Source organism: Lactuca serriola, chromosome 4 (genome assembly GCF_051521515.1).
Source record: "Lactuca serriola cultivar US96UC23 chromosome 4, Lser_US96UC23_V15, whole genome shotgun sequence".
Classification (NCBI taxonomy): domain Eukaryota; kingdom Viridiplantae; phylum Streptophyta; class Magnoliopsida; order Asterales; family Asteraceae; genus Lactuca; species Lactuca serriola.
In genome coordinates, this window is record NC_136411.1 from 274,964,980 (window position 1) to 274,991,169 (window position 26,190).

General features: G+C 41.9%; 1 protein-coding gene across 4 annotated transcripts; it reads left to right on the forward strand.

Moving 5' to 3' along the window:
* The first annotated feature begins 1,777 nt into the window (after positions 1-1,777).
* Positions 1,778-22,670, forward strand: LOC145097044 (RING/FYVE/PHD-type zinc finger family protein). 4 transcript variants are annotated; one of them, XM_079034527.1, is made up of 6 exons: positions 1,778-2,286; positions 2,654-2,863; positions 3,286-3,588; positions 5,938-6,024; positions 6,432-7,258; positions 22,530-22,670. In XM_079034527.1, exons 1-5 carry the CDS (start codon positions 2,047-2,049, stop codon positions 7,239-7,241), a joined length of 1,650 nt encoding a protein of 549 aa, XP_078890653.1. In that variant the 5' UTR covers positions 1,778-2,046; the 3' UTR covers positions 7,242-7,258; positions 22,530-22,670. The 4 variants fall into 4 exon arrangements, with proteins under 4 accessions (XP_078890653.1, XP_078890654.1, XP_078890655.1 ...); XM_079034528.1 differs by lacking the exon at positions 22,530-22,670 and adding an exon at positions 7,977-7,995; XM_079034529.1 differs by lacking the exon at positions 22,530-22,670 and having other exon boundaries at positions 6,435-7,417.
* The last annotated feature ends 3,520 nt before the right edge of the window (positions 22,671-26,190 follow it).

Genomic DNA, 26,190 nt, shown 5'->3' on the forward strand with positions numbered 1-26,190 from the left:
ATTACAATTATACAACACAATATCCCCAAAATAAATACACACAATAAAATACACACATAACCACCCTTGCGGCGACATGCGATGGTAGAGAGTGACAACCACCACCTCACGGTGGTGGTGATGGATTTTCTTTTTAAGCTTCCGGTCAAACAAAACACACACACACACGCCCTTTCTGCTTGGAGAATGAACCCAACCAGCCACATGGTGGCGTATGGCGACGACGACACGTGAAAGCGGGTAACAACGGTGTTGACGGCGGCATCCACCATGGTTGGCTGCCATGGTGGTTCTTCACCACTGGCATTCATCAGCAACATACACACCTCGTATCTACCCTGTTACAGCAACACACACACACACACTTCACGAGTCCATGAACTCAACCACCATTTCACGGTGGCATGCGACGGACAGACACCATTGTTTATGTATTCGACGGTTACGGCGCAACGGTGGGTCATCACAATGCTACAGACGAAGAAGAAACGACGAAGGGGGTGGGGCGCTTCAACTGGAGAGAAGAACGGTGGCCATGATGGTCCACCACTCGTCGTCGACCGACGATTACCAATGTCATTGGCAGGGGAGCGACAAAGGTACAAAACAATGACAACAGTGGTGCTAACGGCTGGAGGTAGCGACGCTTGACTAGTGGTTTTTTCGGTTCCAACAGCGATGGCGGCGACCAGAGGTGGAAGGAGGCATAAGGAGGGTCGCGGCTGTGATGAGTCTTTTAGGGTTAGGGTTACCGGGGGTGACGAGTTATATACCCCAACTCCCATATAACTTCATTCCATAATGCCACAATCTGTCCCTCCTCTATTTTCTTTCAAAATAAATCCATAATTTACCCTTTTAGCCCTCAACATTTTAAATTCATTTCAATTTAGGTATATTATTTACCAAACAACCCTCTGCCTTGAGAATCTTTTGCAAAACTAATTTAGAAATTACCTTTTAATCCCGAAATTATTCTCAGCCCCCAAAAATTGAACTTATGACATGTTCAACCCTTTCTTCTCTAAACATTACAATTTAGGTCCCCATTTTACTCTTTAACCCTTGCTTTCCAAACTTTATTATGGATTTAGGGCCACTATTCGTTTATTAATTTTATTCATTTATTTATTTAATAAATGAGATGTTACAAAATATTAAAAATTAAATCAAAAAAAAGAAAAAGTAAATGATGACATAAAAATTGTGGGTTTTATAATATGTTGTTTATTTTCTCACTTGATGTTATAAGACCATAGAATGACAGGACATATAAGATGACAACTATTGAATATGAGACGACCTCTTAACTAATTGTCCATACCCACTCCTCTAAGACCATTTAGTATGGTCATTACGAGATCTCTCGTGGTCTATGTGGCCATTAACCACAAATGTGAACACTATCCCAAGATGTTAATGGTGGTTAGTGATATATAATTTTCATGGTCAATTGTGATGGGGAGCATGAAGTTTGTTTCTTTTACTATTTCTCTTCATCTCTCTATCTTTCTCTACAATTTAATTAATTAAAAAAATATTTTTTATTTTAATAATAAAAAATAAAAAAGATAAAGCAATAAGTATCCAAACTTTTTAATGGTAGTTAGTGGTGATGAGGTGTAAAAATGATGGATGACCAAGTAAAAACTCTCAAAAGATTGGTGGTGTATAGTCGCCGGCAGTCAACCGACACCTGTAACCACGTAGGAAAATGCCAAGAAATAATGACCATTGACCGCTCATGACCGGTAACTTCAACACACACAACGCCCTCTGTTTCAAAATTTTAAAAGGGGTAAAATTTTAACTCCTCCCCCCTAGTCTTCCTCTTCACCAAATCTCCACTTCTCTTCTTCCAGATTCTCTTTAGGGCATAGAAAACAAACAGTATAACTGTGGAATCGAACACTTGTTTTCTCTGCTCTCCGTGTTCGACTTGGGGTTTCGATAGAGAAGCTAAGCGTTGTTGAAATCAAGATAGTTTACTTGACATTTTAGGGTTTTTTTTTACCCTTTCTTCTCGTGGAGTTTTGATACAAGGGAATGATGATTGATGAGAAGGAAACAGGAAATGGTCATGGTTCTGATTTGAATTGCAGTATTAGAGTAAAAACTGAAGGAACAGATAATGACGAGGGTGCGGTGTTGCTTGATGGTGGTAGCGGCGGTGTTAGTGTTGGCGAAGAAACCTCTGCAGAGAGGTCAAGAATAATGTACAAGAGGAGAAAACGCAGAAAGCTGAGCAACCCAGATGAAAAGACGATGACTGAATTCAGTGATAAGGTACTAAAATAGTAAAATGGTTTTGGTCTTCGAAATTGTTTATCTCACTGTGCCTTTGTTAATGGTGGATTTTGTGGATATTGTTATGCAAAGGCAATTGTTTCAAGCTGTGAACTTTTTTGCTAATTACTTCGAAAAAGAATCTTGTATATATTAGTTAATAATGTGTTATGTACTTGTATCGACCATGACACAACAATATTTGGGGTTTCTTTTAGCTTCTCCCTTTGTTCAAAAGTTGTAGATTGAATTTTGGGTCCTGTTTTTTTCCTCATTAAGTGTTACTTGGATAAAAGAAGTTTTAATCTTTTTGTGTTCCCTCCTATATCCACCTGAACTGTGAACCAATGAACCTGGTTTTTTGTAGATAAAGGCTGGTGATGGTAGTGCTTATGATCATGATATTCCCATATTGAGTTTTGATGCATCTCCTAATGGGCCAGACAAATGTTCTATCAGACACTGCAGAAAGACTGTCTTACATCAGTCACATAAGGAACATGAAAATGGTGTTGGGGAATGCATCCGAAATGCTGCTATCACTTATCCAGAAAGTGGATGTACTCATGCAATTAAGGTAAACTACTTTCTCAAGAATTTTGTATTATCTAATTGATTTCTGAGGTATGATTCTTACTTTCTCAATCCCACATTTGGTGGCAAATAAGTAAAGAAGTGAATTCAGAAAGTTACTTGATTGATGGGTTTCAACATTCCATCCTAAACCCATGAAATTTAATTCCCAGCATTTCCTCCTTGTTGAAAAATGCTCTGAGTACCCTTTTAACCTTAGAATTGCACAAGTAAATCCCTATCGCCTCTCCATCTGATCATGGATTCCATTCCATTTCCTGGCAACTAAACATGTGAAAGAATTCAATTCCTTTGACAGACAGATTATAATTCCTTCCAGAACAAGCGCCCCCTTACTGAGCTTTTGTTAAATGTTTTTTTTTTGTTCGCTTAGATTCATACAAGTTGTTTCTTAATCTTCTGCAGGAATCTCTTCATAATGTTGAAAGAAGTGACAACCAAACACATGGTTCTGCTAAAGAACTTCCTCTTGCCATATCTGGTAGATTATTAAATCAGCCAGAAGGCCCTACAGTCTCCAAGTTGTGTGAACTTGCATTCTCTGACATTCTAATGTCAGACAAATTCTCTGAATTACGTGGCCTACTTCTCAAGAATTTTGGTGTTGTCAATGTTAACCAAATTCTGGACCTTGATGCTATAAAAATGAAGATTAAGAATGGAGCTTATGAAAGTTCCCCAATGCTTTACCATAACGATATCCGACAGGTATTTCTTTTTCCCAAAATTTGACTTTCATTATTCAAATATTTGATATTTCCCAGTGGCTTATATGTGGAATCGTAACAGTTTGCATGCATATAAAGCCGTAACACCACAAATCCCTATTAGCAATAGTCAAATTGGCATCGAGTTGCAGATATTATATTTTATTTTATACCAGTGAGCTAGGAACACTCGAAGCACAGTGGATAATTTTCTAAACAAATACTACAATTTTAGGTGTTTGTTCTAACTTAAGCCAAATACATAGATACTCTGAATTTCCAGGATTTGCTTTTTTATTCAAGCGATTTACTTTTGTAACCATTGTACTTGCAATTCCTTGACATTTGTTGTCTAGTCTTAGACCTGAATTAAACCTTTTGATGTGGCATCTAAAAGAAAAGGAAATAAATTAAGAGCCAAGATGGTCACATTATTGGGAGTAAATTACAAATCTGTTCCTTATGCTTTACTCAAAAATCAAAATTATTTTTCTGCAATCTTCCCAAAGTTGTCCTTAAGTTTGTATTTCGTTGCAGATTTAATCCCTATAACAACGAAATTTTAGTCTAAAAAGAAATAAATTTGGACCAAACTTGCAATTTTGAGTAAAGACAAGGGACCAAATCCACAATGAAACGCAAACTTAGGGATGATTACCGAAAGATCTCAAAAAATGTATCAAACTTGCAATTTTGGCTAAAGCATAGGGACCAAATTTGTAATCACTTAAGATTTCTTGGGTTTAATCTCATGCAAATATGTGAACAAATTCAGTTGATCTTTCATCTTTGCGATATTACTCATTTTGGGTATTCATTATCTGAGTAGTTTATACCATTTCTGCCCTTTATCTTGTGGGCCACATTTTGTTTCTGTAAAACCTTACTACCCCTTAATACGTATTCCTATCTTATCATAACATACAAAAGGTGCTTTCTTTTCATGTATCCCTTAGTTAAGTGTTGGTTTCTGTTGCAGCCCATGGTCATTGGCCGGCCCATTACGTACTCCATTTAAGTCCTGTTTTTTAATTAAGTATAAAGTACTGTTAGATAATGTGTTGTATGGATAAATGATGTAGAAATATTTGAGAAAATTCAAATCAAGTTTGGGTAAAATGGAAAGAAAAAATAAACGTGTGCCAATTTCTAAAAAAAATGGGATTTAATGTGGTAAGTTGTACTTTAGGAGTTGAATTATAGATGCAGTAGCAAATCTTTGTGATGAGGTTGCTCATGGATGTGATAGACCATCACCATCTTCAGACTTCAATTGATTGTTGAAATTGGATTTTTCTAATTTTACTCATTTGAGTGGTGTTAGTGGGTGGTTAACATACCTGGGTTTTGTTGAGCATCTACTATGTATGGTGAACTCTGTTTCTTGGATGCTGTTTGATATTTCAGAATTGTGTGTGGCTAATGATTTTTTCATGAAATATTTTTCTTTTTGTATTAAATATAAAATCAATTTTCTCTGTATTTTTATGTGGGGTGAAATGCGCAGGCATATATGCAATTGATGTTTCACTTTTCTTCTTAGTTGTAAATCATGCGTTTAAGTAAAAAAAATGCAATATTTTACAAATAGCTGGTTGAAACTTGGCTGCATAAATTGGTAAAAAATGAAACATTGTTGCATAAATGGGTTAAAAGTGAAACAAGCATTTGATAATGTTGCATATTTTGGTCCTAAGCCCACCCCCACCCCGACACACCCATCACCGACCTACCATCACAATCACCATCAGCACCACCACTACACCATCACCAGCACCGCCGCCACCCCGCTGCCACCGCCACCACCGTCGCCATCATCTACACCACCACTGTCCCCCGCCGCTGCCCCCACCACCGCCACCGTCCCCACACCCATCCTACCACCGCTACCGTTTTCTAAAAATGAAAACCGATAGAAAAATACACATCTAAACACGTTATCTCATTTTATAAAACTGAAAATGAAAAATGAATAAGTTTTAACTAATCGCATTTTCTAAATTTTCCAATGAAAATTGAAAACGGAAAACGAATACTGAAAAAGAGAAAACGAAAAATGGAAAACGAAAACTGTTTTTCCGTAACTAATTGCAACCTTAGGGTTTTGATGAGTAATGTTGAAGGATATTTTACATGGGCTCAATTCTAAACAGATTGTAAGACTTGACTTGGTCCGGGAAACTTATAAAAATATTAGTCCAAAGAAATTGTAATTGTATGTATGGAGATTGGAGCAGCATTTTATTTATCATCTTGAAGGAAGGAATATATAGTAGCAACATAGTTAGATATTGTTATGGGAAGGGGATCATGTTTTAACTTAAAGTTTTCATGAATTTTGATTTGATAGGTATGGACGAAGCTTCAACAGGTTGGCAATGAAATAGTGACACTTGCAAACACTCTTTCTGATAAATCCCGGGCTCACTATGAACAGGTACTGATATCACAATTCACTGACTGTACAAGTTTTCTATGGCTATTTTCGTCACTGGCCCACACATTTGATTTGGGTGGGTGGGAGCGGGACACAAAATTGCAACATTTGTCGGTCCAGTGTGAGGTCAGAGCCAAACACAAACACTGTACAACTAAGGCCGTTCTGTCTTGTTGTGTTGTGTTGTCCCCAGTCTAACGAAACAGTTGTTAGTTACACAACACAACACAACAGAACAAGACAGCCTTGTTCTGTGTTTAACTAGATTGGATTGGGATAGCAATATTTTGTCCCACAAACATATGAAAAAAAAAGGATTTTGCATGTGTGCAAGTGTAAAAGACTCGAAAGTAGCCATAGCCTTAACCTTGTATTTTGATGTCATGTCTTTGTCTGTACATCAACAGCAGTTTGCGAGGAAACCAAAGTCAAACTGCCATGGATGTGGAGGAGCAGCAGACCCCCAAAACTGTTTAGTTTGTGATTCGTGTGAAGAAATATACCATGTCTCGTGTACTGATCTCGTGGGTCCCGAAATGCCCCCTAAAACATGGTATTGTGGCCGCTGCGTCTCGAATGGAATTGGATCGCCTCACGATAACTGCATAGTTTGCCAGAAGCTAAAATCCACCTCGGCTTGCGCTTCCGCTTCACGTGTCAGAACAAACACAAACACAAACACAAACGGTGAGGGGGGTGAAGGCTCCAAGACTTGTTTCATTTGCAAATGCGAGGTGAAGCCTGGGGACAATTTCCGGACATGCGGACATTCGTTGTGTGCTCACAAACTGTATCACTACAATTGCCTAACAAGAAAGCAGTTGGGGGTGTGTGGTCCGTGTTGGTACTGCCCCTCGTGTCTTTGCCGGAGCTGCATGATAGACAAAGACGATCATCAGATTGTTCTTTGCGACGGCTGTGATCAGGCGTATCATATCTACTGTATGAACCCACAGCTTTCTTGTGTCCCTGAGGGGAAGTGGTATTGTGGGAAATGTGATCGGGATTTGAAGCGGATACAGACCATGAAAATTTTGTATGAGAATATGCGAATCAAAGTCAAAGTCGAGGAACCCAATGGAAATGATTCCGGTGGACTTGAGATGCTTGTAACCGCTGCTAAAACACTAAGTCATCAAGAAGACACACCCTTACCCTCACCCTTCCTTGCCCATACCAATGGAATACAAATACAACAAAATGGACACCCTTTTTGAAGATTTCTGCAATTCATGTACGTACAACTTTGTTTTTGTTAATTTCTAGACTAGAACTTGAGACTTTCGACTTTCTTTATGTTTACTTTTTGTTAAGTTGTGGCTCACAACTTTAACTTTTGGTGTCATAATACTTAAGACGAACAAGGTATACTACTCATTTTTCTGCTCTCTAATTCGACTTCTTGGAAATTGGAATATCAATATCGGTCCTACTTGTTTCTCTTTTCCTCAAAGAAAGAGGCTTAGTTTAGTTACACGTTGACTATCCAAAACATATTTTACATTTTTGTACAAGATATGTAATAATGTCAATTTATTTTACATTTAAGAATATTTTATTTTACATAGTTACACGTAGACTCCCAAAAAACATATTTTACATTTAAGACTAAAATAGATTGTTTTTCAAAACAATTTATTGGCTTTTTCAATAAACAATAAGTCAAAAAGTGTTTTAGCAAACTTAAAAGTGCTTTTGAAAATAAAATTTTAATACCTTCGTAAATGAATAAATGAGTTTTTACGAAGTGACTTATTTATGACTTTTCGAAACAATTTATGTATTTTTGAATTCTTATATTTTCCATGACAATTTTAGTTATTTTAGAATTACAAAGTTTTTTTCCCCAACAATTTATGTATTTTTGCACCACAAATTATGTATTTTTCCACAACAATTTGTGGAGTATCGTACTATCTTCAAATATTGACTCATGATTCTAATATTCTCAGCTGATTAGATATGTCCGGTGTGCCATAAAAAATGTTTGGACTATTTTGGGGAGCACGTAGTTCATTGTAAAAAACTCCCGGGGTTCAAATACAGGCATTATATGATTATGGATGTTTTGTTTGACATATTTAAGCGTACCGAAGTTTCCGCCAAGAAAGAGACATTTGTGCATTTCTTGACTGACCTGACAGAAGGAAGGTCGACCCTTAGACCGGCTGACGTTTTGATTTTTGGATGGGTTGGAGGGAAACACACATGCGTGGACCTTACATGGGTATCCTCTCTTGTGGGCTTGAGAACTGGGGGTTTCATGGCGAAACAAGATGCTTTAAAAGCTGCTACAGACAGTTACCAAACATGGAAAACCGTGCATGGAAAATCAACATATGTTCATATCATTTTCATTTGATACGTTTGGTTTTCTTGTGTCAGATGCGGTGAAGCTTCTTAATAGAGTAAAAAGGATCATGCATATCAATGTTATATCCCCTAGATCTGTGGATGTAGTCTTCAAAAGAATTGACTTTACCATACAACAAGACTTTGGGCCTTGGGCCGGAAGTCGATTGTGTAAAAGCTTTGGGCCTTAAGGAGGTAAATATTAGACCTTGTGGAAAGGAGGTAATGATGGTTAAGAGATCTAACCCTTGAATTGTGTTTTGGGCTGAAGGGTAAAAAGAGAAAAGTCATAGACCAGGTTCTTGCATGAAATATGGTTTTTTGTTCGAGAAGTCTTTAGCCAAAGATATTTAGATAATATTGAAACATCCCAAATAAACGTCATAACACTAAGTGTCATATAATAAAAACCATATGTCGGGTGTCTCAAAAGACATAATAAAATCTCATGTCAAAAACTGTATCAGATCATGTCTAAGTATCTGAACAAAACTCCCAGGAATAAAGCTGAAGCTGTGGTGTGTGCGATGCCATCATCCCGAGCTCTTCCCTTTACTTGCGGAAGTACCTGAAACCAAAACTGAATCTGTAAGCACGAAGCTTAGTGAGCTCCTCCAAACTACCACATACCATACAATAACATATAAAGCATCTATTGGGCCTTGCTTACTGCATCAGACCGAAGTCCGGAAACTAACCAGGGCCTTGCCCTCTGCATCGGACCGAAGTCCGGAAATTGCATCGGACCAGAGTCCGGAACTAACCAGGGCCTTGCCCTCTGCATCGGACCGAAGTCCGGAACTAACTGCATCGGACCGAAGTCCGGAACTGATTGGGACCTTGTCCCCTGCATCGGACCGAAGTCCGGAACTGACTGAACATAACATAGCATAAACATATCAACTAGCATGAATACATATACGACATACTGCATCAGAACGAAGTCCAGAACACATAACACAAAACGTGCTTGAATCACAAAGACATCAAGCACTCTAACTACTGCATCAGACTGAAGTCCGGAACTACTACTAACTAAACGGGCCGACATTGTGGCCGTAGACCCGTTCCTACTGGAAGGAAACTCACCTTGTAGCCTAGCTGCTGAAAGAACTGCTCCAGAATCTGTCTGCTGCAGCTCCGGCTTCACCCCGACTACAATTTCCATAAGTACCCTCCATCAAATACTGATAATAATACTGAGGGTAAAAAGACTATCTTACCCTTGGTCAAAGTCAACCTATCGGTCAAAGTCAACATTCAATTGACTTGACTCGTCGAGTTGGGTCATCAACTCGTCGAGTCCTTACTCTCACTTTCTTGCTTCAGCCCGATACTACTCGTCGAGTTCGGCATAGACTCGACGAGTTCCTCTTCGAACTAACACTCAGTCAATCTGCATCCGACTCGCCGAGTTGTATGAACAACTCGTTGAGTTCTCCTTCAACATATGAACACTCTGGCTGTGACTCGCCGAGTTGTATGAACAACTCGTCGAGTCTGTTCTTGAGGCATTAAGATTGCCTTGGACTCGCCGAGTCAGGGCATTGACTCGTCGAGTTCTTCCACGAATGAGTCTAACCTCTAGCTCACTGATTCTATCTCTCACTCACTGGTTCCACTCGGCATAACTCGAAAAGGGGAAAGCAGGGGACTCGCGACTCGACTCGCCGAGTCGTATACATGCAATCACTATAATTTCGATTCTGCTTGAAACCAGTTCATTCCATTCATAGATCTGGGTTCTTGGGGCTTGATTAACACGTAAAGTTTCCAACTTTCCATGTAAATAACATCAAATGAAGGTTTTAAGGCTCAAAGCACACTATAAGATGAGATCTAGAGCTTTTATGCAAAATGGCTCCATAAAGGTACCAGATCTAAGCTTCTGGAACTCAATCCTAGTTAGATCCGAAGGCTATTCATCAATGAGTCTTCTATGCTACTACCAAGCCAAGAAATGGTTCAATAATAGCTTTAATGGCTTTCCAAAGGGGATTAAAGCATAGAAACAGAAAAGGGTCGAGTTATACCTCACTATACTCTGAAATGCCACAAAGATCTTGGATCTCCTTCTTCTCCTCTTGATCTACCTTCCTTCTTCTCACAAGATCTTCAAAGAATCACACCAAAACACACAAAAAGCTAAGAGAGTTCTAGGGTTTCGAGAAGGATGCTCTGGGGGTGATGGGGGCTGACTTGGGGTCCCAAAAAGTTGTTTAAATAGGGTGCAAACCCTTAAAATTAGGGTTTCATCCAGACTGGCGGACTCGTCGAGTCCAGAATATGGACTCGCCGAGTAGCCAACTTAAACGTGCTCAAAATCCCGACTCTACTTGACGAGTTTGGCTCCTGACTCGTCGAGTTCCTCTTGAAAACTTGAAAAAATAAATATTTAAATAACATACCAGAATTTGGGGTGTTACAGCTCTTCCCCACTTGACTCAGACTTCGTCCTCGAAGTCTGCTGCCGCTGAATCTGGAAACAACTCTGGGTAAATGGTAATGCTCCCGCATCTCCTCCTCGGACTCCCATGTCCACTCTGAACCCTGCCGGTGTTGCCACTGCACCTTCACTAACTGAATTACCTTGTTCCTCAAGGTTTTTACCTTCCGATCTAAGATCGCAACTGGTCTCTTGACATAATTCAGGCTACTATCAACCTGAATATCCTCCATGGGTACTACTACCGACTCGTCCACCAAACACTTCCTCAACTGAGAAACATGGAAAGTGTTGTGGATCTGGCTAAGCTCTGCTGGAAGATCTAATCGGTAGGCGACCCGACCCACCCGGGCCAAGACCCTAAAAGGACCAATGAACCTGGGGCCCAGCTTGCCCTTATTTCGGAATCTGATGACACCCTTCCAGGGTGATACCTTCAGGAGGACCATGTCACCCACCTGAAACTCCAAGTCTGAACGCCTCCTGTCGGCGTAACTCTTCTGCCGACTTTGCGCAGTCTGCAATCTACTACGAACCTGCTGGATCAACTCCGTCGTCTTGAGCACCACTTCGGTGCTCCCAATGACACGCTGACCGACCTCGCCCCAGCAGATCGGGGTCCTGCACTTCCTCCCGTACAACATCTCGAAAGGAGGGCGGTCAATACTCGCATGGTAGCTGATGTTATACGAAAATTCTGCTAACAGAAGATACGTATCCCAACTGCCACCGAAATCTAGAACACATGCCCGGAGCATGTCCTCGAGAGTCTGGATCGTCCTTTCGCTCTGCCCGTCCTTCTGAGGGTGGAAAGAGGTGCTGAAAAGGAGACGAGTCCACATCTCGTCGTGAAACCGCTTCCAGAATCTGGAAGTAAAACGGACGTCTCGGTCTGACACTACCGAGACAAGCACTCCATGCCGTGCCACCACCTCTCGCACATAAATATCGGCTAGCTTCTCCGCCGATATACTCTCCTGAATCGGTATAAAATGAGCACTCTTCGTCAACCGATCCACAACCACCCAAATCGAATCCACTCCACATGCATTCCTGGGAAGCTTTGTGATAAAATCCATGGTGATGTCTTCCCATTTCCACACTGGAATGTCTAACGGCTGCATCTTGCCGTGAGGCCTCTGGTGTTCTGCCTTGACCTTCCTGTAGGTCAGGCACCTCTCTACATACCAGGCGACATCCCGCTTCATGCAGGGCCACCAATAATAGGGTCGAAGATCTCTATACATCTTCGTCGCCCCTGGATGGATAAAAAATCGAGACTTGTGGGCCTCATCCATCAGCACCTGCCGTACCCCTCCCCAGTACGGCACCCAAACTTGTCCATGAAGGGTCAACAATCCTCGACTGTCATAGTCGAAGGAAGCTACTCGGCCCACGATCCTTTCACACTTCTGCCTCTCCTCCTTGAGGCCCTCGACCTGTGCCTCTTTGATCTGCTCCAATAATGGAGTAATCACTATCATTCTCAGACATATATCCCTGATCGGGGCTGCTGCCGCCTTGCGGCTTAGGGCGTCGGCCACCACATTGGCCTTCCCTGGGTGATAAAGGATCTCACAATCGTAATCCTTCAATACATCTAACCATCGCCTCTGCCTCATGTTCAGATTCGGCTGATCCATGAGGTACCTCAAGCTCTTGTGATCCGTGTAAATGGTGCAACGGACCCCATAGATGTAATGTCTCCAAATCTTGAGGGCAAACACCACTGTCCCCAACTCTAAATCATGCGTAAGCTATCAACTGTCTCGAGGCATAAGCTATCACACGGCCTCGCTGCATCAACATTGCTCCCATACCTGTGATCGAAGCATCACAGTAGACCACAAAATCCTCTACTCCCTCTGGCAACGCAAGAATCGGTGCCTCGCACAATCTCTGTCTAAGGGTCTCGAATGCTGCCTGCTGCTTAGGCCCCCAGCAAAACACCACTGACTTCCTAGTCAGTCGGGTGAGCGGTACAACTATCTTGGAGAAATCCTGGATGAATCTCCTATAGTACCCTGCCAAACCTAGGAAGCTCCGAATCTCAGATGGAGACTTTGGGACCTCCCACTGCATCACGGCCTCTATCTTGGCCGGATCTACCAGAATACCTTTCTGGTTGACGAGGTGACCAAGGAATTGCACCTCGCGCAACCAGAAATCGCATTTGGAGAACTTCGCAAAAAGTCTCTCCCTCCTCAAGATCTCTAGCACCTCCCTCAGGTGCTCCTCGTGCTGCTCCTGGGTCTTGGAACAAACCAAGATATCATCAATGAACACTATCACAGACCGATCTAGCATCGGTCTGCACACGCGATTCATGAGATCCATGAATGCGGCTGGAGCGTTGGTGAGCCCAAACGGCATCACCGCAAACTCATAATGACCATAACGGGTCCTGAAAGTAGTCTTCTGCACATCCTCATCCCTGACTCGCATCTGATGATACCCGGAGCGTAAATCTATCTTGGAAAACCAAGACGCTCCCTGAAGCTGATCAAACAAATCATATATCCTCGGAAGTAGGTAACCGTTCTTCACCGTTACCTTGTTCAACTCCCGGTAATCTATACACATACGATGTGACCCGTCCTTCTTCACAAACAAAATCGGTGCTCCCCAGGGCGAACTGCTTGATATGATAAAACCCTTGTCTAGCAACTCTTGCAGCTGCGTAGACAACTCCTTCATCTCTGGGGGAGCCAACCGATACGGTGCCTTGGCTATCGGAGCCGCACCAGGGATCAGGTCAATCCTGAACTCGACCTGCCTCTCAGGAGGTATTCCAGGCAAATCCTCTGGAAATACATCCGGGTAGTCTCGCACAACCGGAACATCATCAACCGATAACTTGCCCTTCTCCCAGGCATCTACAACATAGGCAATATAACTGGTGCAACCCTGTTGGAAGTAGCGCCTCGCAGTCGTTGCTGAACACAGAATTGGTCCGCGCTGTGGCTTCTCGCCTTGAATCACTAACTCCCCCCACCGGGAGTGCGAACCCTCACCAGCTATAGCTCACAATCTATCACTGCCCCATTGGGGCTCAGCCAATCCATGCCTACTATAACCTTATTCCCTCGCAGGGGATAGGGACCAAGTCCACCGAAAACTGCTCATCGAATAACTGCAGGGAACATCCTCTGTGTACCCTTGCAACCCTAATGGCCCTATCAACTGCTATCTCAACTTCAAGTGGACAATCTAGCTCCCCTGGAGCTCTGCTAAACGTCTTGCTAAGCGCAAGAGAGACGAATGATCGGGTAGCCCCCGAATCAAACAGTACTGTAGCCGAAATGCCGTTCATTGAGAACGACCCTATACAAAACATATAACCATAAGAAACAATCAATAATAAATGCATAGATAAGGGAGAAATACATACTCGTCACCACATCAGGAGTCGCTCGCGCCTCATCTGCCGTCAGCTGAAAAGCCCTACTCTTCGCCACCGGCGTCTCAACTCGGCCCTGACGGCCATCCGCAATCCTCAAGGTAGCAGGAGCAGGTGCTGACACCTTCCCTGCAGCGGCTAAAATCGGACACTGGGACTTTTTATGTCCCCTCTGATTGTACTGAAAGCAAATCAAATCTGATGCCGCAACGGCGGTAGTAGTGGCTGTACAATCTCTGCTCATATGCCCAGTCCGGCTGTACTTGTAGCAACCGGCACTCCCTGCCTTGCACGCCCCATCGTGCAATCTCCCACACTTGCCACACCGACCGTGGCTCTGCTGACTCCTAGCTCTGTAATTTGAACCCTTGGGCTTTTTGCCCAAACTCCCTGAACCTGGAGCCGCCTCCGACTTCCTCTTTCTCTCCATCTCAAGGTAAATCTCTCTCTCTCTCTCTCTCTCTCTCTCGCCCTAGCAATCATGTCATCCAACGTTTTACAGCTGGATCGGCTCACAAACTGGCAGATATCACTCCGCAACATCTCATGATACCGAGCCTTCTTCATTTCCTCATCAGCTGCGTACTGAGGAACGAGAAGTGCTCTCTCCCTGAACTTGGCGGTGATCTCCGCCACTGTCTCTGTCGTCTGGGTGAGGTCCTGAAACTCTCTGGCCAACTGCTGCACCTCAATAACCGGTGCAAACTCAGCCCTGAACCTGGCAGTAAAATCAGCCCAGGTCATAGCATCCAAAGCTGCATCATCCCCAATGGCATGTCCGACCTCCTCCCACCAATCCCATGCCCTGTCCTTCAGAAGACAGGACGCCAATCTGACCTTGTCCCCCTCGGGACATCTGCTCGTGCGGAAAGCGTTGGCCACATCCGCCAACCATCTAGTACTCGCTATGGGGTCCCGCGCCCTGTGGTAATCTGGAGCTCCACATGCACGAAACTCCCTGAAGGTAAGCGTGCGCGACCCCATCATGGCCGCTACCTCAGCACGGAAAGTGCTCAATCTCTCGTCCATCAACTCTAAGATACCCTCCTTGATCGAACCAAAGATCACAGGAGTCTGCTCAAGTATGGTGCGAGTAATCTCTGAAGAGAGAAACTCCATAGTGTGCTCATCCAACTGCCCGACCTCCGGGCCTGATCCTGATCCCCCTCCGGCCTCTGAACTGCCGACTGCTGGCCTAGGGCGTAGTACCACCATTCTAAAAACACATCATAATAAACTTCAGAAACATAGATATATCTCGAGGGATCACTACTACCACAAGTTTCCTGGTCTCATCTCAGCTTTCCTTGATTCGAGTACGGATCCTCTGCTTTCAGTAGTACGGGCCCATACTACCTTCCACATCTATCCGTACTTTCCTCAAGTATCGCCTTGACTCCACCAAGTCACTACTACTGCTACTAGTCTTTGCTACTCCCATCCTAGGCTTGCCCTAGGGAAATCTTTGACTCTACGCAAACCAGTCCTCAGCTGCTGAAAGGCCCCCTTGTAATGCCAATTAGCCATCACCTGAATACCATCACATGTGGCGAGGCTCAGATAATCCTTCGAGTAAAAGGCCCGTCCCCACAACGGTTAAACTCATACAAGAGCTGCGCAATAGGGCCAGGTCTAGCACTCTGAGATTATTCAACCTTGTTCACATGTGATGTGATGTAGTCACCTAATGGCTAACTTACATCACTTAGAGCCCCACAAAGCACATAGCAAGCAACATTCAGACACAGAAAACTACTCAAGCAATTCCATCCTCATTACAAGGAACTGTACTGGCATACAATGCTAAGCTCATACTATCATGCATAGCCTAAACAGGCTATCCTACTGCTGTCTACTCAAAACTAGCATGCAATTCTCATAAAGATGAAACACATATAGCAGTCACATAAGGCATCCTCTTAGATCCTTAGTCCTAATCTAGCATGCTGTTCTACTGAAACTGATAATCATAGCATAAACTTGTATGGGTAATTTGGGAGTACTTACTTGAGCTCGGCTGATCGCATGCACCACACCCTTTTCCTTTTCTCAAAACTCTTTCTCTTTTTAGGTTTTTTTTCTTGTCAAAATCTTTTTGAAAATACTTTTGAAAATCTTTCTACCATTTCCTTAGTTTGAGTCCAGTCACACCCGAGAGTGTGCCTGAATCCCTCAAACCAAGGCTCTGATACCAACTTGAAACATCCCAAAAACACGACCCAAAAATTTTGTTTTTTTTACATATAATAAACGTCATAACACTAAGTGTCATATAATAAAAACCATACGTCGGGTGTCTCAAAAGACATAATAAAATTTCATGTCAAAAACTGTATCAGATCATGTCTAAGTATCTGAACAAAACTCCCAGGAATAAAGCTGAAGCTGTGGTGTGTGCGATGCCATCATCCCGAGCTCTTCCCTTTACTTGCGGAAGTACCTGAAACCAAAACTGAAACTGTAAGCACGAAGCTTAGTGAGCTCCCCCAAACTACCACATACCATACAATAACATATAAAACATCTACTGGGCCTTGCCCACTGCATCAGACCGAAGTCCAGAAACTAACCAGGGCCTTGCCCTCTGCATCAGACTGAAGTCCGGAAACTGCATCAGACCGGAGTCCGGAAGTAACCAGGGCCTTGCCCTCTGCATCGGACCGAAGTCCGGAACTAACTGCATCGGACCGAAGTCCGGAACTGATTGGGAGCTTGTCCCCTGCATCAGACCGAAGTCCGGAACTAACTGAACATAACATAGCATAAACATATCAACTAGCATGAATACATATACGACATACTGCATCGGAACGGAGTCCGGAACACATAACACAAAGACATCAAGCAATCTAACTACTGCATCAGACTGAAGTCCGGAACTACTACTAAATAAACGGGCCGACATTGTGGCCGTAGACCCGTTCCTACTGGAAGGAAACTCACCTCCTAGCCTAGCTGCTGAAAGAACTGCTCCGGAAACTGTCTGCTGCAGCTCCAGATTCACCCCGGCTACAATTTCCATAAGTACCCTCCATCAAATACTGATAATAATACTGAGGGTAAAAAGACTATCTTACCCTTGGTCAAAGTCAACCTATCGGTCAAAGTCAACATTCAGTTGACTTGACTCGTCGAGTTGGGTCATCAACTCGTCGAGTCCTTACTCTCACTCTCTTGCTTCAGCCCGATACTACTCGTCGAGTTCGGCATAGACTCGACGAGTTCCTCTTCGAACTAACACTCAGTCAATCTGCATCCGACTCGCCGAGTTGTATGAACAACTCGTCGAGTTCTCCTTCAACAGATGAACACTCTGGCTGTGACTCGCCGAGTTGTATGAACAACTCGTCGAGTCTGTTCTTGAGGCATGAAGATTGCCTTGGACTCGCCGAGTCAGGGCATTGACTCGCCGAGTTCTTCCACGAATGAGTGTAACCTCTAGCTCACTGAGTCCATCTCTCACTCACTGGTTCCACTCGGCATAACTCGAAAAGGGGAAAGCAGGGGACTCGCGACTCGACTCGCCGAGTCTGAAGAACGACTCACCGAGTCGTATACATGCAATCACTATATACTCGATTCTGCTTGAAACCAGTTCATTCCATTCATAGATCTGGGTTCTTGGGGTTTGATTAACACGTAAAGTTTCCAACTTTACGTGTAAATAACATCAAATGAAGTTTTTAAGGCTCAAAGCACACTATAAGAGTAGATCTAGAGCTTTCATGCAAAATGGCTCCATAAAGGTACCAGATCTAAGCTTCTGGAACTCAATCCTAGTTAGATCCGAAGGCTATTCATCTCAATGAGTCCTTTATGCTACTACCAAGCCAAGAAATGGTTCAAGAATAGCTTTAATGGCTTTCCAAAGGGGATTAAAGCATACAAACAGAAAAGGGTCGAGTTATACCTCACTATACTCTGAAATGCCACAAAGATCTTGTATCTCCTTCTTCTCCTCTTGATCTACCTTTCTTCTTCTCACAAGATCTTCAAAGAATCACACCAAAACACACAAAAAGCTAAGAGAGTTCTAGGGTTTCGAGAAGGATGCTCTGGGGGTGATGGGGGCTGACTTGGGGTCCTAAAAAGTTGTTTAAATAGGGTGCAAACCCTTGAAATTAGGGTTTCATCCAGATTGGCGGACTCGCCGAGTTCAGAATATGGACTCGCCGAGTAGCCAACTTAAACGTGCTCAAAATTCCGACTCTACTCGACGAGTCTGGCTATTGACTCGTCGAGTTCCTCTTGAAAACTTGAAAAAATAAATATTTAAATAACATACCAGAATTTGGGGTGTTACAAATATTGTAGAGCTCTTTAACATCTTTCCGTAGATATAATGAACGTTGAAAACAGAGTTGGAACGAAGAAGTTATGACCGTTTAAAGTTATATTGAGTTTTGGGTTAGCCGCGTACGATGGGCGTAATAGGGCATCCCTAGGACATTAGGCATACTAGGAGTAAGCTGGGCGTATGCGATCAATGCCCTAACATTATTTTTGTGGTTTGAGCCCTATTTAAGCTCCTTAACTTCTCCAAACCCACTTCATTCTCAGCCTCCACCTTTCCGAAACCCTCTCTTGAAACCCTAACCCTAGTTTGAGCCTTGTGAGCAAAAAGAAAGTGTTTTTAAGTATTTTAGAGTGATCTTGTTGCACCGTGGAGAAGAAGTAACTCATTGAGAAGCGTTGATTGCATTGGAGCTTGTAGATCAAGAACTTTTTCACCTTGATCTTTCTTCTGGTGGTATAAAGTTTGAATCTTGATGATGAAATTGTTAGATCTAGCTAGTTTTGGGTGTCACGAGCTTTTGGTCATTTTAAGTGCATAAAGTTTAGATCTTGAAAGTTTGTGGCATTGTTATGGATAAAGTTGGAAACCTTATCCATCTAAACATCATATTGATTCAGATATGATGGTTGAAGACTTGGACTTAATGGATTAAGTTGAAAAAGATGCACTTTTGGTCCTTTTATGACTTAAAGACTAATTCTTGTTTGTTGGGACCATTCTAATGGATAAAGTTGGAAACTTTATCCATTATAGATCCATGAGGAACAATAAAAATGGACAAGATTGCAAAAATGTCCCTATGGTATGCATTTTTTTTTGAGGTTTAGTCCAAACCTAGACTTTTTGGTTTCATCATTCTTTTGAGCTAGTTTCATTGTGGATTTGGTCAATCGGTAAATTGAAATGACTTTAATGCCCTTCGGTATTTATTTTCTATTTTTAAATTCATTTTTTAAAGTTTAATAATTATTTATTCGTTTTAATAATTAAAAAATAAGAGGGCCCACTTCCTTCCTCTCTCTCTCTCTCTATATTTCTCTTTTTCAAAACAAAAGTGTTTATCTTCATCATCAGATTTCTATCTTTATCATCAGATTATTCCTACTGATGAACACATGAACACCCAACCATATGTTTAAATAATCAAAAGCACACATACTCATCAAGGTCCGAAGGTCTGGTTTTGGAGAAAGAAGACATTGCTTGATGGTTGGAGATTTGTGTTGTTGTTCTCCTTAAACCCCAAAAATGAAACCCAGAAATTGATTTTTGTTCATTTCAAAAAGGAAATCTGGGTTGGGGAAAGAGCTTCATCTTAGACAACATCATCATTTATCATCACTCTTTCTTACTCTTTGTGACTCCGACCAGAACAGGTCCAGCGAAGCCTAGATTCAATGTTCATCTTCAAGAATCTTCCCCCAACCCATCATCAACATCCCCTTTACTCAGCCTCCTAATGATCGACACACACTCACAAACACACACACACACAGATCTTTTCTTTGCGTACCCATCAGACGAGTGGCCTTCGAGTCGACACAATGGAGCCGAAGCCGCCTGTTAACTCCGATCTGTAAACCGTAATTCCAACGACAGTGGCTTCGATTTAGTTGGGGACGAAGCAAGGTCAATGAGGTTGTAATGAACGAGATCGTGTAGGAGGTGTTGCATCTGTGCTAGGAGTTTTCCGATAGCTACCACTATCCGCCACCACCACCTTCAACCACTTTCATCTCCACCTAGAAATCACCGGACCCCACCTGGTTCGATGGTTTTAAAATCGGAGGAGTTTTCCAGATCTGCACTAGGGTTAGGGTTATTTAGAATGAATTCGAATTTGAAAAGCCAAACATGTGTGGGTGTATGTGTGTGTGAATGTTTATGTCGATGTGTTCTTGGATGGATATGGAAGTGTGTGTGTTCATCAACTCTAAATTTCTTTCTTTCTCTCAAGAACACCTTTTAATTTCGTAAATGATACATTGGTTTGGTGTTTGTGTATGTGTTATTGGTGTTTGTATGTGTAAGAAAGATGTGTTTGACCGGACATAAAATTCATCTGTGGCCGAAAACCTACATAAACAGATTATGATGGTGGATAAGATTTTTGGTGAAAAGGGGAAGAAGATGAAGAACACAAACTGATGATGGTGTTTGGAGAGAGAGAGAGAGAGAGAGAGAGAAGTGGGCCCTTTCTTATTTTTTTTAATTATTAATATATAAATAAATATTAAATTAAGAAAAATTAAAGAAAAATGAAAAATAAATACATCAAGGGTATTAAAGTAATTTCATTTTATTGAAGGACCAAAATCACAACGGAACTGGCTCAAAAAGACCACAAAGCCAAAAAAGTCGAGGTTTTGGACTAAACCTCAGAAAAATGCATACCATTGGGACCATTTTTGCAGTTTTGTCATAAAAATGTGGCCTTGGTCCTTCTATCCCTTCCATGCAAGAGTTTTGATGTCTTAATGGATCAATAAGTTAGGGTTTTAGCTTTTGGACCTTCCCTAGCCATGGGAAGTCATAAAGGTAGAACCTAAGACAATGTTTTGAGGCTAGATCTGAGTTTGGGTGAAAAGTCCTTAAGGGATTAAGTGCTTAATGGAAAGGATGGAACCAGCTCGAGTACGTTGGGCGTACTAAGCCATCCCATGTACATGGGGCGTAAGTTGAGTACGCAGGGCGTACTCAACCAACCTTGGACTTTGACTTTTGTTGACTCCGTTGATCGTTGACTTTTTGAACAAGTTTAACTTTAGGTAAAACTTGAGGGTTTTGATTGGTGATTAAGATTTTATATGGTTCTGATGTTAGTGGATCCACGGGAGCAAGCGATGTAGCAGGGAGCATATCATAGTGTTCTCGTGTTTCTTCATTTTAGGTGAGTTTCACCTCACTCTACTCGTGGGTCGAAGACACTAATGTTGTCCTGTTAGTTTTGGTTATTTTTTAGTATATGGATGCCTTAACGACTATATATAGTCATGTAGGATAGATTGAGGACTCTTGATCTCGGCTCTTTTACCCGTTCCTTATTTGGTTGTGGTTGTAGAGTAGGATCACCTGTCCGGGTGTCTATCTCACCTTTGAGTATATATGATCATGCATTCCTTGGATTGTTGATATTTAGTACGCTGCTATGCTGTGGTGATCCGTTATATCTATATCCTGGTATCGAGTATGTTGCTATGCTGTAGTGATCTGTTATATCTGTATCCTAGTATCGAGTATACTGCTATGCTGTGGTGATCCTTTAGATCTGTATCCTGAGTATGATGCTATGCTGTGGTGATCCTTTAGATTTGTATCCTAGTATCAAGTATGTTGCTATGCTGTAGTGATATGTTAGATCTGTATCCTAGTATATAGGATGTTGCTATGCGGTAGTGATCGGTAGATCTGTATTTTTACCTGTACTTGCTGGTTATTATCTAGTGGAATGCCCTAGGGACTGTATGTAGTCATGTAGGATAACCTAAGAACTCTTGATCTAGGCTTTCTTTCCTATTCCTTGTTTGGTTGTGGCTCTAGAGTAGGATCATCTGTTCGGGTGGTTATCTCACCTCTGGGTACTTATGGTTACGCATTCCATGGAGGTTAGCAGGTAGCGGGACTATGTGCTGTGAGAGGATTAGTTGGTGGTAGTGAGCTGTATGATTGATGTTTTCCTGTATTATGCGCCTACTTGATCCTGATTGCTTATATGTCGACATATGGTGGTAGTGGGTTGAGGCGGTCATGCTTTGTGTTGTAGGCCAAGATACCTGGTGCGAGCCGACTCTAAGCTGAAGGCACGTAGGCTCGGAAGGAACGGTTGGGTTGAGGCGGTAGGCCAACAAAACATGGTATTCTGGCCCGAATATACTGAATGCCTGCGAGGCGGTCTAATCAGGCCGAAGGCCTGAAGAGTGACCGTTATGCATGCTTGTATTTTTATCGTATGGGGTATTTTGGGGGAAACTCACCAAGATTTGTGCTTACCTAGTTGTTTATTGTTTCAGGTATCATCGGTCATCATGAGAAGGCGAATGCGTGGCCGTACACATTCATCAACAACAATGGAGATTCCGCGCTTTAATATTACTCTGATTTTTATAAATGTATTTGGAATAAACACTTTTCTCCATAACAGATTTATAATTAGGAAGATTTAATTAAATCAAATGAAAGATTTTGGTTGTGTAAATGTGAGGTTACATACTCATTGTAAGATGATAACTATAATATAATTACTACAATTATTTTGCAACCATCATAATTCAATTAAAACTTTTGCCGTAAAACACTTATTGAGTTCAAAAAGCAATCCCTAACACCCGCGTAATATGTAATATGTCGTAGGTAATGTTGAATTAAGGCCGTGTAATTACTGTTAGTCTTGTAAATCAGGAACAAAATGAAATATTGATGTATAAATTGGAAAGGGTGAGAAATGTTGTTGACAAATTACAAGGAAAATATTATTGCATAATTGGTTGTTTAATTGATGTCATGTGTACTCTTCATATAAAAGGTAAAAAACATATTTGATTATATAAGTAAAACTTGTAAAAGTTTTACAAAAAAACATAATGTCATTTAAAAAAAAGAAAAAAGAACTTGTAAAACTAAAAAAATACCCCTAAACTTAAGTGTCAATATTTTATTTTGCACATCCCTTTATCTTATTTCTGTGATAAAATATTTCTCTTTTATAGAGCTTTATATTTTTAAGTTATAAGTATGCAAAGCTATAAAGTGTCATAGAAGAATAGGGCATCGGTAAAGATGCAAAGTTCTAGTGGAGTTTAGGAAAACCTGTTGTATGTGCTCATGGGACACATACATATATGTTTAGTGGCTATGGTGTGTAGTTTTGGAAGTAACATGGAAACTACAAGACAATTTTTGGGACAAGTATGAGTAGGTGTGAAAGGTAGTAGAGCCTATACTACCCGAAGCACATGACTCACACTTAGATAAGGAAAAGTGATGTACACGAAAGTACCCACTAATTTTAATATTTATAACCTAACAAAGTTAAACTAACTATGCACTTATAGGCAGTGTACCTAGTCAGATTACAGTATAACTTGGGTAAGTCGGGTGTCAATCATAGGGAACGGTGTTACTAATTAATCTACTTGCTATCAAATTAACCTAATTATAACAAGTTTAGAAAGGGTTTTATCTGATTTTACAAGATCAGACGAACTTAACTCAAATTCAATCAATAAGTAAAAACACTCTTGTCTAGTTCGAATACACTTCCTCCTTATGGCTAGCTAATGATTATGAATTATCAAGTTAGTTTTAATTGTATTAGTAATTTAAGTCTAACTTTATCAATAATTAATTAATTCATGTCAAACTATGTATGGTCATACACAATTAAACACAGAACCAATTATGAATATGAATATGCTATGTAAGATTTATTATGCAAACGCAATTATAGCCACAATCCGCGTTCTCTAGCACAACTAAGTTTATTTATTCTAATTACTAACTAAGATTGGTCAATCCTAGCTCTAACAATTTAATGTTCACTAAATCATTAGGTAAGCAAGTTCAACACTGAGTACCAGGTCGGCTCCCGACCTGGAAGTCGAACCCCCAAAGACTACCCATTGCACTCCCATTAAAACAACCTTACAAGCTTCCTTCTCACAATAACTATCTCGGCCCATCGTGACACACAAGTCACGAAGTTCGCTTTACCTCAAGCGAATACTACAACCCCATCTGAAGTTGTCTCACCTCCGACCTCTGTCGTCTACTACTCCCTATTTCCATGCGTCTCGCGGTCCTTTCCATACCAACGAACTGACCCACTCAGGCCTAAGACATCAGATGGAAATTAATACCCCTAAAAATGAATCCCATCTATGAATCCGGAATCTCATCCTGCCTACTCAATACTCAAATTCTCCCAAACTCAACTCGAGAGTCTTATTCAACATCATAATTAGAACCAATCATTTCCAATATGATACTCAACCCATACCCGAGATTTGCGAATTTATGCACACACCAACTCTCCAATTCCTTCCGATTACGATAATCCATGCTCAACCCGGGATATAACGATTACCGACCGTCACAGAGACCCCAGTCTCGCCCTTGGACTGGAAACCAGGTTCCCGAAGACTCAAGTGGTAAGGCTACCCAAGCCTAAGAACTCCTCTGTGTCATACACTGACTGGTGAATACTACAGCTCCCCGCAGAACAATATTCTATCTTATCGACTATTGAGTGCTACGGTTCCCCTCGTAGTCTTAAGACACTCCTTTGTTGACTCATGAATGCTACGAATCCCTGCAGACTTGCAACACCCTCTCACTGACTCGTGAATGCTACAACTCCCAACAGTATCACAACACTCTCTCGCTAACAAGTAAATACTACTGCTCCCTGCAGTACCACGATACTCTCTCGCTGACTAGTGAGTACTACGACTCCCCGTAGTATCACAATACCCTCTCCCACTGACTCATGGATGCTACAACTCCCTATAGTCTTACAACACTCTCTCGCACACTGAATCACCATGGGCTCACTCCATGGTTTTTCCTGATAATCCCAAGCCATTACTCCCACTCGGATCCACTTGCTCTCTTATCACCCCATAATCTCATCATCAAGTCATCACTACACTGAGTTCACTAACTCATGCTCCACAACCCAACATAGATATGTGCTTACACCCACCCAGCTTATGCACCACCACTCCTGATGTAAGTTCTCATAGGCATGAGACTTTTCTCAGCACATATACACCCTTAGATAGTCCCACTCTGGCGAAAATTAACTGATGGGTTCCCACTGGAACAAAAGTCACTCAGTACTCCACTAGCGATGTCACAACTCGAGTCTCAACATGACCAAAAATTAGGACATCATACTCGGGTACCTCGGTACACCATCACAACATCTCACGATGTCTTGCCTCAACCACTGATCTTCCACTCACGCAAATCGAAACCTCAAAATACTCCAATCTCACAAATTGTAACACAGAGGAATCGTCAATGACTGTAAACACGATGACGAAAATCCGAAGCTCCATCCTCTACTAATCATCACCCATACGAAACTACTCATACCGACTCTGAAATTGGTTGACAAATCAACTACTGCCCCTACTGGAGTATAGATCACAATCTATACCTATACCCACAAATCTTAGCTATTGCACCTTGAACTCAGCGACCCAACTGCCTTGAACTCAACATGTGCAAACCCGAAAATTCCCTGGCCACAATACATTCTCTGACCAACGACCACCTGCCGTGGGTTCACTCATCCTTTCTTAGCACATACATATACATCATCTCGCCTTGAACCTCGCTACATCATCCCGATAAAGACCAAGCAACTCCAAATATCCTGAATCTCAGATGAAATCCTCGGAATCCTCCCCACGTGACCGCCTCTACTCATACTGAAATCTGATGCCGACACACCGCTAGACATCCCAACTGTCCCAAATTAGCCATGACTCTCAATCTGGAAGTAATGCACTATCACACACCGCGTCTCCGGTCCCTCAACGAACATTCCATCGTGTGGATCATCATAAAAGCAAGAGACCCTATTATCTCAGTCGATACGCAATGTAGGCAACGGGGGCCACCACCCCGGTATACTCCTCTTGGTCGCCTGAATCTGCTGCTAAAAAG

Excerpts from the sequence above, each read along its gene's own strand:
- LOC145097044 (XM_079034527.1), top strand. The coding sequence starts at position 2,047 with ATGATGATTGATGAGAAGGAAACAGGAAATGGTCATGGTTCTGATTTG. Across the intron at positions 3,589-5,937 it reads ACCATAACGATATCCGACAG|GTATGGACGAAGCTTCAACA; the intron begins GTATTTCTTTTT and ends TTGATTTGATAG. Across the intron at positions 6,025-6,431 it reads CCCGGGCTCACTATGAACAG|CAGTTTGCGAGGAAACCAAA; the intron begins GTACTGATATCA and ends GTACATCAACAG.